At 36.3% G+C, this 12,377-nt stretch overlaps 1 protein-coding gene across 2 annotated transcripts in view; it reads left to right on the top strand.

Moving 5' to 3' along the window:
* The first annotated feature begins 3,154 nt into the window (after nt 1–3,154).
* LOC129726678 (calcium uptake protein 1 homolog, mitochondrial-like) overlaps nt 3,155–12,377 on the top strand; it is a 42,207-nt gene continuing 32,984 nt past the window's right edge. The window contains exons 1-6 of one of the 2 annotated variants that reach the window (XM_055683642.1): nt 3,155–3,290; nt 3,358–3,696; nt 3,758–3,926; nt 5,135–5,300; nt 5,582–5,619; nt 7,347–7,461. In XM_055683642.1, the coding sequence (XP_055539617.1) occupies nt 3,368–3,696; nt 3,758–3,926; nt 5,135–5,300; nt 5,582–5,619; nt 7,347–7,461 (817 nt within the window). In that variant the 5' untranslated portion in view covers nt 3,155–3,290; nt 3,358–3,367. Of the gene's footprint in view, nt 3,291–3,357; nt 3,697–3,757; nt 3,927–4,192; nt 4,353–5,134; nt 5,301–5,581; nt 5,620–7,346; nt 7,462–12,377 lie in introns of both variants that reach the window. The other variant, XM_055683643.1, reaches the window with a different exon arrangement.

The raw sequence follows: 12,377 nt of genomic DNA, 5'->3' as shown, positions 1-12,377 counted from the left end.
TGGAAGCTTTTGGAGGAAACATATTCGAAACAGATAATTGCAATGACACAAGCGGCAACTGGTTTAAAACTCGTCAACACTTTATTGCCAAGTTTTTGTTTTAAAGTGCTTCGCTTGCACCGCAGTAGCTTGACAAAAAACCAGACCAACTTTCTGTTCCCATTCACATAATGTTGAGGAAGCTACACTTTTTGCAGAATGACTTCCGGAAAGTTGCTTTATCTTTGCTTCGATTACGACAATCGCAATGCTAACGACCGAATGAGTATTTTCGAACAAAGGCTTTCTTCTCCCCAATGACACTCGCTTTTGTTTCGAGTGCCAAACAAACAATTTATCACAAAACGGCTGCACGTGCGGAAAGCTGTGGGATAAGAAGCGGTTGCTTGCGATGAAATTGTCAAACATGTCCGGTTGAACAAATTGTGTCGCACTTCCAGATTGGTGGCCAAAACTGCAAAACATCCAGAATTCAGCATCAAAAAACAAGCAGAGCACCAGGTTTCAAGTTTGCCACCCCAAAACAAAAGAGGAGGGGCACAGTGCGGTTTGGCGTCACATTGCTTCCGTTCTCGTTAGTCTGTTTGTGTGGTTATAGGGGAACTGCTTCATTATTCATCTCATTAAGCCGATATTCACCAAGAATGCACGGATTAAACACCAAATTTTCACGAAATCATTGACCAAATAAGCTAAATATGCTTACGTACACTTATGCCTACGTACCCTAAAAGTAATCGCATGTGAGTCCCTGCTTATGATTTTCAACAAATTTTAGTCAAATTTCGGTGTTTATACAAGTTTTATGATGTAAAAGTGTTAGATTGTCATTGCAGTACTAAATTCTGTTGATGGTCTTGATTGAAAAAGCATTTGAGTGCCAAATTTCACCCAAAGCGTTACGATTTTCAATTGCTGTTTTCTCGTCAGCACCAAAACGCAAATGGGACGGACTTGCTATGAGCGGCAGATCAGCAATTCACAGTTTTTCTAAATATTTCTATTGTCGCTTTTCTACAAAATTTTAGCGACGCTAACAGTTTCGCTAACCAGCTCAAAAATTAGTGAAATCGCTAAATCGCTAACTGAATTTTAACGTCGCTAATTAGCGAATTTGCGGAATGGTGCCCACCACTGCAAATAAAATAAATAAAACGGTATGAGCATTTTTTTTCTACCCCTTCCAATATTCAAGATTTTTGAAGGGGGAGGGGGGGGTTGGGTTTGACATAAAATGAAAATAAAATTTGTAACGGCCTAAATTACTAAACTTAGAGTAAAAATGAACTAACGTGCAAGCAGACGATGGCAACGGTTTGTTGATAATATCCAGCTTTCCACGAGCGGTAATGGCGGATGGATTTGACATTTGATGTAGGTTGTCAAAATATAGTTCATTGGATATTTCCATTGAACCAGGGGTGACATTGCGCATTTCGTTTCGAGCAACTGGAACAAAACTAAATAATTTTTTCGTATTTTTTTCGACTTTGCGGGTTAGATAAGCCGCAGGACAAATGACAATGACAGCTCCTTTTAAGTTTGAAGCATAACTGTCAGTATGAGACCTACTCGAAAATAGCAAAAATCGTTCGAATCGAGCTGCGCAATGCCACCCCAGTACTTTTTGGATGGATTTGACATATAATAATACTAGTTCAATGGAAAAATCCATTGAACTAGTGGTATGACAACCTCCATTATGTGTCAAATCCATCTAACTAATTTCAGTTTAATGGAAATATCCAATAAACTAGCAGTTTGACAACCTATACGAAATGTCAAATCCATCCGCCATTACCGCTCGTGGAAAGCTGGATTTTATCAAAAGAAAAATATATCTGGCAGCATTTGTGTTGCCAAGTTTATACAAATCCTAAATCCAGGGTTGTCAATGTTCCAGTTTAAACTGGATTCCTCCAGTCAAACAGTTTATTCCCAAAACCTTCTAGTATTTTTTTCTGATATTTGACGGTTTTATCCAGGTTTTTATTCACTCAAGCTCCGATTGGGTTTCGGAAATATTTTTAAAACGTAAATTTAATATATGTATTATATATTAGGTGGGTACCAGAAACGCTGGTACCAGAATCAATGAGTGGTAGATGGAAAATATATGAAGTTTGACAGCCACACGAGCCCCTTGGTCAAAACCCATCTTTATTCGCTCAATTTTGACCATTTTGCCCAGTTTTGACCTGCCGTGCTGCCCGAAGCGTACTGTAAAATTCATCAGCTTCAACCCACCATCGCACGTGCTAAGTTCGTGAACAATTATCTGGCATCTCTTTCTTACTTGCGTCTTAAAAGGCGTTGGACGTTTCATTATTCCTCGGCAGTTTGCCCGCACACAGTGGAATAAAGAAATTCGCTATAAATGAAACCTTGTTCTGCCGCACCTGTATATATTATAAACACTATAGTACACGGAAAACGAAAAGTACCCATTTTCATGTCGATTTAACTCAACGGGTCGTTCCGTGCAGGAAGCCAATTTTGAGTAGTTGCGGATTGATTCAATAGCAGGTATATAGCTTTAAGAGCAATAATACGTCAAAAATGCCCAAAGTTTAGTTCAATCTTCTAAACTATGCTTTGGGTAGATTTCAGTTAATTTCATTCGATTGAATTAATATTAGGTAAAAATGCGGATAATTGAAAAAGAATCTATAAAATCTATCTCAAAACTTTCTCAAGTACCTTCTAATTTTGGGTAACTGGCATCATTAATTTCCCCTTTAAGCGCCTCCGTTTCTAGCTCCATTCTCACAATCCAATATTAATCTTCTTTTCAATTGACGGTTATTATTTAAAAACAGAAGAACAGAAGCACGTTCGTCACTTAAAATCACCAACTTAAAACCAAAACTACCAATATCAGAGAAATCTCTGCCACTTCCGCGAATTTAATTTCATCACGCGTGTTATGAATTTTTCAACCAGTTTGATTTTTCATCCAATATTGGGTTCAAACTACTCAATGTTGAATTTTCGTCAAAACACCCTCATTGAGTAAAAGCTTGTGTAAAATCAATTAGGTTGAAATGACTCAGCGTTCGCATTGCAAAACTACCCAACACATGAGTTGTATGAGGTTTACATCATTTCAGGTAGTTTGTACCCTCCGGTTGGGTAGATTTTGTTTTCCGTGTATGTTCTCCGGCTGTGATTCTATTTTCTTTGCGGATGATCGATCCAAAAATAAGTTGCTGTTGGGTGCAGTGCGTATAATTGAAATCTTTTATTTCCTTAATTGACCTTCTCGGTGCAGCTGGTCAATCCTTCAAGAGGTATAGTAAATACGATACATTAGTGTTCTATTGATAACTAATTTCCCTTTGTTTAAACTTGGCAAAGAATTCGCGAAATGTCTCTGGTGAGACTTTGCGAATCGGGAAGAGTCAAATGGTTGTTTTTAAGTAAAAGTGGAGTTTTGCTACGAGAGAATGCTACAAGAGGATTGTTTTCCGGAAATGGAAGCAATCTAGCAAGGTATGCAACCAGTAGCAATAACGGATCAGTTCTTACCTTCCGCGCCCGGCTTGATAACAATGACAGTCGTCAGAAGAGAAGTCATAATGGAGAAAGAGGGTACAAAAATTTTGGCCATAAACCGGAAAAAGAAGCACTGTTTACTACAATTTTTGGTGCTGTTTTGGTAACGGCAATGTTCGGAGCTTGTTTAGATTGGAAGAAGTAAGTACAAGAAATTAGTACATATGAATGAGTGAAAAATGATGAACTGTTATAACTTTAGGTTGGGTAAAGCTTTAGACTGGCCTAAGGTGGATGCAGACGCTGGGGTGCATGTTGGTAGAAATAATTCTAGCGAATTGGAACAGGATGACGAGGATTCGGAAGATGATGAGGAAGCTCAGGCCAAAAAGAAAGCTAGGAAAGAGAAGATTGGCTTTCGGGACCGCAAGGTAAACTTTTCTTGTACTAGTTGAAATTGAACTACTCTAATCATGTTGAATCGAGCAGGTATCCAATTTAAAGTGTTTTATTTTTCTTGCGCAATACACGTTCGTTTCAGTTTTAAAAGCAATTTGATACTCTTTTAATTTCATGTACATGTTTTGTTACGCATTCTACATCACACATACACGCGCCTCATACGTGCCCGAACGCCTAATCATACGCACGCAAACACCCTGATTGCTGATAAAACAAAACAACTTAATCCGCAAAGATAATAGAGTACGAAAACCGCATGCGATCCTTCTCAACGCCGGACAAGATTTTCCGCTATTTCGCCACTGTGAAGCTGATCCATGGCGAGTCGTCCACGGTTTATATGACACCGTACGACTTTCTGCGAGCCATTACGCCGGGACTGAAGCAACCGGATGGTAAACTTTGCTTTTAAATTTTCTTAAGTAAACAAATGATAACCTACCTATATTTTGCGCTATGGTAGTGCAAACCAGCGCATCGGGTTGATTGTTCATTTTCGCTAGCAATGTAACACCATCGGATTAATATTTAGAAGAATCATAATATTTACGCCTGTTGATTGGACAAATGGACATTTAAAAGATGTTTGAGCTTAAGGTTTGGTTTTAAACGGAATTCAATATGCTACAAGTAATAACTATTTGATAACAATCATATACGCTTGAGTCTAACAACCATGTTCACATATACTAATGTGTAAAACGGCTTTTGATTCGCAAAATTTGGAAATCTTTGAGGAGCATATTGCTAATAGTTGTTTTCTAACAGTAGTTTGAAATTACTCTAAATCACTTTCATTTAGGCATTTTATTCAATGAATTATGGTTTTAAAACTCTATATTTGGATGTGAAATTTTCAAATTACGTTTCGTTTTTTTTCAATCATATCAATACGATTTGAAATTTGGGTTTTTGTTAGTGTCGAGAAACAATTACAAGTAATAGAAGAATTGAATATTATACACATATTTTTCCCAAGAATTCTAAAATGTTAGCTTTGTTCTGATTGTTTACATACATACGCAAACCGCAATCATCCATCATCTATTTTGTCACATATGAGCATTTTGCAACACCGAATTAGTTCCCTAGGTATGAATACGTGGTTTCGAAACACACGGTTTCTCTCTCACTGCAACTATATCATAGCTCATCATCTTTCCCCCTGTTTGAACAGATCATCGAGTACGAAAATCGCATCCGACAGTACTCAACTCCGGACAAGGTGTTCCGCTACTTCGCCACCATTCAGGCGCCGCAAAGTGCTGGCGAAAGCGTCGAAGTCTTTATGACGCCGATCGACTTCCTCACTAGTATGACACCGGGGATGAAACAACCAGAGGGTATTAGTGGCTATGGTTCCTCTGTATCAAATATGCTTCCGTTCTTTTTTATGTATGCCAATTTCCACGCTATTGTTGTTTCTCCTGTTTCCATTTCTTAGTTGTGATACCATTTACTAACCTACTATATAGCATAGACGCATATTAGATTAATTGGTTGGCAATATTTGGATAACGCAGAGTTAGTTTACTGATTAGTTTTGTTTCTTTCATATTCAGTTTATAATTTCGTATTAATAACATGCTATTTTTATTCTCGTTTTCGGATCATCCCGCTTTAGGGCTTGGATTGGATCAGTACAAACGCTACGATGCCAGGGTAAGTTATGCAATTCGTTTAGTTCCGTGTAAATAGCAGCATCTTAGGTAATCACCCCACTTAGGTACATTTGATTAGAACACTTTCAGTTTCACACTCCGTTCTGGTGTACCAGAGTCCGCTCTGGGTTTGACTCGGTTTGCTCTTGTTTTTTGAAAACACTTCAATTTTGTTCTCCGGAAACAGTTACACCACCTTGTTTGCTCTAAAAGTCCTTTTTTTTCTAGCTAACAGTTATATCACGCAATGTCTTGATAGATGTAGCATTCTTTTTAATTGATTTTTGTTTCGATAATTGTGTCGTCGTTGGTTTTGTTTGCAAATTGGTAATTTTTTGCGATCCATTCTTCCGATCTCTTCTTCGTTTACAGATTTTGTTCCCTTAAAAATTAACGAAAACAAATAATTAAAGTTTATTTACATTGCTAATCGAAAACCATTTTAATACGACGTAAGCTAAACTTCATGATTTTAACATTTTGTCTCTACTTTCAACTTTCCTTTCTTGTTTCATAATTTGTATCGAAAAAATAATGGAATACTCTAAACCAAATCTATGCTTCTAACACTAAATCAAAAATCCAAACTCACTTGTGTACTTTCAGAGTATTGAAGAGGTATTAAAAGTCACACCAGTAAAGTCATGTTTTGTATTGTTCTTTCAGCTGTTTCACATTTGGCTAATATTTTCACTCTTTTCGTTATTCGTCTTACTAAGAATTGGGCTTGGTTGTGTGTGTATGTGTTTGAGCCTAAAAGTCGCTGAAAATATATTGCTATAATATTAAATCAGTGTGCATGCATAAGCACTTGGACAATGCGATGTTAACACATTTCGATCTAACGCTATAAACTTATTGTTTGTTCAGTTTAAGTGTCCCATATTCTTCGAATATGAGACAGTTTTTGCATTTTAACTATTGAAAGCATTTTACTGGGTTATTTTATTTTTTTCCGTCTTGGACTGCTGCTTTAACATTTAGTATCAATCTCTTATTTTTGGGCGCACCGAAGGTTTGACATCGATCTAAAAGCATGCACGTTGATGCATTTTTATGTAGGCTAATATTACAGCACTTTTTGTTTCAAAATTATATACATATGAGTTCAGTTTTTTTCATTTTTCACGTAGCGTTCTCAAATCTCAATCACTTTGACCGCTTATTCAATCAATGATGAACATTTGATGTTATGATAAAAACATCTAGTGTTCATATAATGTCATATTGTATATTTGAAGTTATCTGTGCATATTTTTATTCGATGTTCCTTTACCTACCTTCAGCTATTTTGTGCACGAGCAGCAGTAACAACAATTTCGTGTACCATTTGTTACTCTTGTTTCCGTTTTTCATCCTGTGACAAAACGAAGCAAAGAAGTTCGCTTTCATAGAAGAAAAAACGCCTTTTCAACCCTGTCTGTAGGCCTGCTGTGTATATAGATAGTTTTATCATTTCTCTTGCCCACTTTTACCCCTGGCTGGTGCTGTACTTGTTCTGTTTCCGCTGCAACTTAGTATGTATTCCAAAAGCCACAATCTGCTCTGTTTCTATTTTTCACCCTTGCCCACAATAGCCGCCCCACGATAGCCACCCTTCCAACCGACACTTTTTAATACTAGCAACCGATCGTAGCATCGGGCCCTAATGATTTGTGTATGTTACTTTTTTTGCCTGTTTCTTCGTTTGGTTCGACTACCTGCTGCCTGCCGCCAACGCCTCCGTAGAGCGTATCAACTCGACTCGATTTGCAGCTGGACAACGATAGCATATTCTACAAGCTTGGATCGTACGGATTGATATCCTTTTCCGACTACATCTTCCTGCTGACGGTGCTGTCAAGTGAGTGTATTTTGGGTGCATTTTTTTTTTTTTTTTTTTTAAGGGGGGATTTGTTAGTAGCTTAAGTATTTATGATAAATATTAGTAAATAATGAGTATGTGTGTCCAATCACAAATGGTGACTTCTCAACACTGTTAGAAATTTGTAATTTTAATTGTTAGGATTTGTTTGCTTTCGCAATTAGGACTTATCATTCGTAGGGATTTAAACCTACTTGTCAGAAAAGGGGAAGTAAACTTACAACTAACTTAATTGCTAACTTATTGGCTATAAAGAGAGCTTATCGTAGCAATTGAGGATTGCAACGATTTTTGTCGAAAATTGTTAATAATTTTATTTGACATAGCTTCTAATGGTTCAACACCAGTAAGTCTATGTAATTCGAGTGTACCAAACCAAGGAGGACGCTTCAAAATCATTTTCAGAATTTTATTCTGAATCCTTTGGAGCGTTTTCTTCCTTGTTGAACAGCAACTTGACCAGATCGGTACAGCATAAAGCATTGCTGGTCTAAAAATTTGTTTGTAAATCAAAAGTTTGTTCTTTAAACAAAGTTTAGAATTCCTCTTAATGAGAGGATATAAACATCTCGTATATTTGATGCACTTGGCTTGTATACTCTCAATGTGCTCTTTGAAAATAAGTTTTTTATCATAAATTAGTCCCAAGTACTTAACCTTGTCGGACCAACTTAAAATAACCCCATTCATCTTGACAACGTGATTATTGTTTGGCTTGAGGAAAGAAGCCCTAGGCTTATGCGGAAAAATTATCATTTGAGTTTTAGAAGCATTGGGAGAGATTTTCCACTTTTGCAAGTAGGAAGAAAAAATATCTAAACTTTTCTGCAATCGACTGCATATGACACGAAGACTTTTTCCTTTTACGGAAATGCTTGTGTCATCGCAGAACAATGACTTTGTGCATCCTGGAGGCAAATCAGGAAGATCTGAAGTGAATATGTTGTACAGGACTGGACCCAAGACTGAACCTTGAGGCACACCTGCTCTGACAGGAAATCTATCAGATTTTGAATTCTGATAGACAACCTGCAGAGTTCAATCAGTAAGATAATTTTTTAATATTTTGATTAGGAAAATTGGAAAATTAAAAGTTTGCAATTTCGCAATCAAACCTTTATGCCAAACACTGTCGAATGCTTTTTCTATGTCTAAAAGAGCAGCTCCAGTGGAATAACCTTCAGATTTGTTAGCTCGTATCATATTAGTAACTCTGAGCAATTGATGAGTTGTGGAATGCCCATGGCGAAATCCAAACTGTTCATTTGCAAAAATTGAATTTTCGTTGATGTGTGACATCATTCTGTTAAGAATAACTCTCTCAAACAGTTTACTTATTGAAGAAAGCAAACTGATTGGTCGATAACTTGAAACTTCAGCTGGGTTCTTATCCGGTTTTAAAATGGGAGTAATTTTTGCATTTTTCCATAATTTGGGAAAATATGCAATTTTGAAGCAGCAATTGAAAATTTTCACTAAAAAATCCATTGTGCTCTCAGGGAGATGTTTGATTAGTATATTAAAGATTCCATCGTCACCAGGTGCTTTCATATTTTTGAAATTTTTAATAATTGATTTAATCTCATTCAAGTTAGTTTCAATTATTTCTGCAGGTAAAAAATTCTGGGAAGAAATTAAATCAAATTGACGAGTGACTTCATTTTCAATTGGACTCACAAAATTCAAATTTGAGTTATGAACACTCTCAAACTGCTGTGCAAGTCTTTGAGCCTTTTGTTCATTGGATACAAGAAAACGTTCACCATCTTTTAAAACTGGAATAGGCTTTGAAGGTTTCTTAAGAATCTTCGACAGCTTCCAAAATGGTTTTGAATAAGGTTTCAATTTTTCAACTTTAGTCTCAAAATTTTGATTTCTCAGAAGAGTAAATCTATGTTTAATCTCTTTCTGTAAATCTTTATAAATAGTTTTAAAAACAGGGTCACGAGAACGTTGATATTGACGTCTGCGGACATTTTTCAAACGAATTAGAAGTTGGAGATTTTCGTCAATTATTGGTGAATCAAATTTCACTTGAGCCTTTGGAACAGAATAATTCCTGGCATCAACAATTGCACATTTTAATGCTTCCAAAGCGGAATCAATATTCACTTCGTTTTGCAAATCAAGCTCATTATTGAAATTTCTCTCAATATGAGTTTTGTATCTTTCCCAATTAGCTTTGTTATAATTAAAAACAGAGCTCATAGGGTTTAAAACTGATTCATGTGATAAAGAAAAAGTTATTGGAAGCTGGTCAGAATCAAAGTCAGCATGTGTGATCAAATCACTACATACATGACTTTGATCTGTCAGCACCAAATCAATTGTTGAAGGGTTTCTTACAGAAGAAAAGCATGTAGGACTATTCGGAGACAAAATAGAATAGTATCCTGAAGAACAATCATTGAATAAAATTTTGCCATTGGAATTACTTTGAGAATTATTCCATGAACGATGTTTAGCGTTAAAATCGCCGATTATGAAAAATTTCGAACGATTTCTGGTGAGTTTTTGTAAATCACCTTTAAAATAATTTTTGAGCTCGCGTGTGCATTGAAATGGTAAATATGCTGCGGCAATAAATAAAATCCCAAGTTCAGTTTGAACTTCAATTCCCAAAGTTTCAATAACTTTCGTCTCAAGATGGGGAAGAGCACGATGTTTGATTCGGCGATGAATAACAATTGCAACTCCACCGCCGGAACCCTGAATCCTATCATATCTATGAACCACGTAATTGGGATCATATTTTAATTTTATGTTAGGTTTCAAAAATGTTTCAGTAATAATTGCAATATGCACATTATTTACTGTTAAAAAATTAAAAAGCTCATTCTCATTGGCCTTCAATGAGCGAGCATTCCAATTTAATATTTTAATTGTTTTATTTAAAATCATTGCTAAATTTTAAATTAGAAACAATTTTAATAGTAAAATTTGTGCCTATTTGAATGGCTTCAAACATTGATTTTGCCTGCAACATGGCGTTCATAAGATCGAACATTGCTTGTTGCAAAAAAGAAAGTTTACCTGCCGTAATAGGCCCCAGGCAGTTGACATTAGAAAAAATATTTTCGGCAGCAATATTAGCTGGAGTAATAGGTGTACAATTATTTTCTAGCGTGTTTTGCTTACCCATATTAACGGTCATTTTCGAACTACCAACACTAGGCGGTATAATGTTCGAACTACCTGTAACCTGTGCATAAGTTAAACGGGTATGCAAAGGAGTAGGTAAACTATGCGTCACTGGTACGCTTGGAGAATTTTGTTTTGAAGTTGGTTTTAATTGAGAAATTAAATTTTGTTTACCTTGCCTTGCCTTAACAATTGCTAAACGGACTGGGCATTGATAAAAATTTGACATATGGTTGCCGTTACAATTCGCACAGCGAAAATTTTTACTCTCTTTCACAGGACATGTGTCCTTTTTGTGAGAAGAGTCTCCACAATTAAGACATTTTTGGTCCATGTTACAGAATTTGGAACCATGGCCATAACGTTGGCAAGTACGGCATTGGGTGATATGCTTTTCACCTCCGCCATACTTCCTATAAATTTCCCACTTTACACGCACATTATACAAAGCATGTGCTTTTTCAAAAAAATTTAAGTTGTTAACCTCATTGCGGTTAAAATGAATTAAATAATTAACAAGGGAAATTCCAGTTCTCTGACTGTTTTCGCCTCGTGATTTTTGTTTCATTAGAATTACTTGGGTAGGGGCTATGCCAAGTAATTCTGTTAAAGTAAGTTTGATCTCATCAACGGTTTGATCGTTGGTGAGACCTTTCAAGACAACCTTGAACGGCTTGGCGTTCTTGGTGTCATATGTAAAAAATTTGTACATCTTGTCAGTTAAATACTGAACAAGACGATCACGACCCTTTACTGAGTCGGCTAATAAGCGGCCAATTTGATAGGTAACTTTAACGTCAGAAACAAACGTTGAAAGTTCCCTTTTGAATATATTAAATTCAGAAGAAATAGTTACCACAATAGGTGGAACTTTCTCCTTTTTTAAAGATTTTATATTTTGTATAGTTTCATTATTGGTAACTTCCATTTCACCAGCTTCTTGCTCAGGCAAAATATCAAAAGGATTGTCACTACAGACACTCGATGTGTCAGAAAGAGATGCCTCTCTTTTCCTCCCCGCAGCGATGCGAGGTTTCTTTTTCCGTCCAGCCATTTCAGGTGATACGAAAAAAGTTAAAACAAATGTTAAATTCAAAAGTAGGTAGTCTTGAGAAAGACTGATGGGAAATAACTTTCAGGTAGTCTTTAAAAGACACACTGACAAAACACAAACTTTGAAGCTATAGGCAGTCAAAGACCAGTCCACAAGCAACCGAAAAAACGTCTGATCTGTAGGACAGTTCAAGACGCACTGCTTGGGTGCATTTTATATATTTATATATTGATTGAGAAAAAAAAAAAAAAAATGTAGAATGATTCACCAACCGTACACTATTTTTTGCGTATTTCAGGAACTGACAAGGTCATGTTCCTAGATGGCCCTTCACAGGCAAGTATAATTAAATACGATGTCCGTTTCGCAAAATTAAACCGAAGCTTCTGCTTCAGTTCCGATTCCAATTGAAATACAACACTAGCAATTATAAAATTGGGTGCATTTTATAATTGCTAGTGTTGTATACAACACTAGCAATTATAAAATTGGGTGCATTTTATAATTGCTAGTGTTGTATTTCAATTGGAATCGGAACTGAAGCATAAGCTTCGGTTTAATTTTGCGAAACGGACATCGTATTTAATTATACTTGCCTGTGAAGGGCCATCTAGGAACATGACCTTGTCAGTTCCTGAAATACGCAAAAAATAGTGTACGGTTGGTGAATCATTCTACATTTTTTTTTCTCAATCTGGTG

The sequence above is a fragment of the Wyeomyia smithii genome, chromosome 3 (genome assembly GCF_029784165.1).
Source record: "Wyeomyia smithii strain HCP4-BCI-WySm-NY-G18 chromosome 3, ASM2978416v1, whole genome shotgun sequence".
In the NCBI taxonomy this organism is placed as follows: Eukaryota; Metazoa; Arthropoda; class Insecta; order Diptera; family Culicidae; genus Wyeomyia; species Wyeomyia smithii.
Note: the sequence above shows the minus strand (reverse complement) of the source record. Positions and strands in the feature narration are given on the sequence as shown.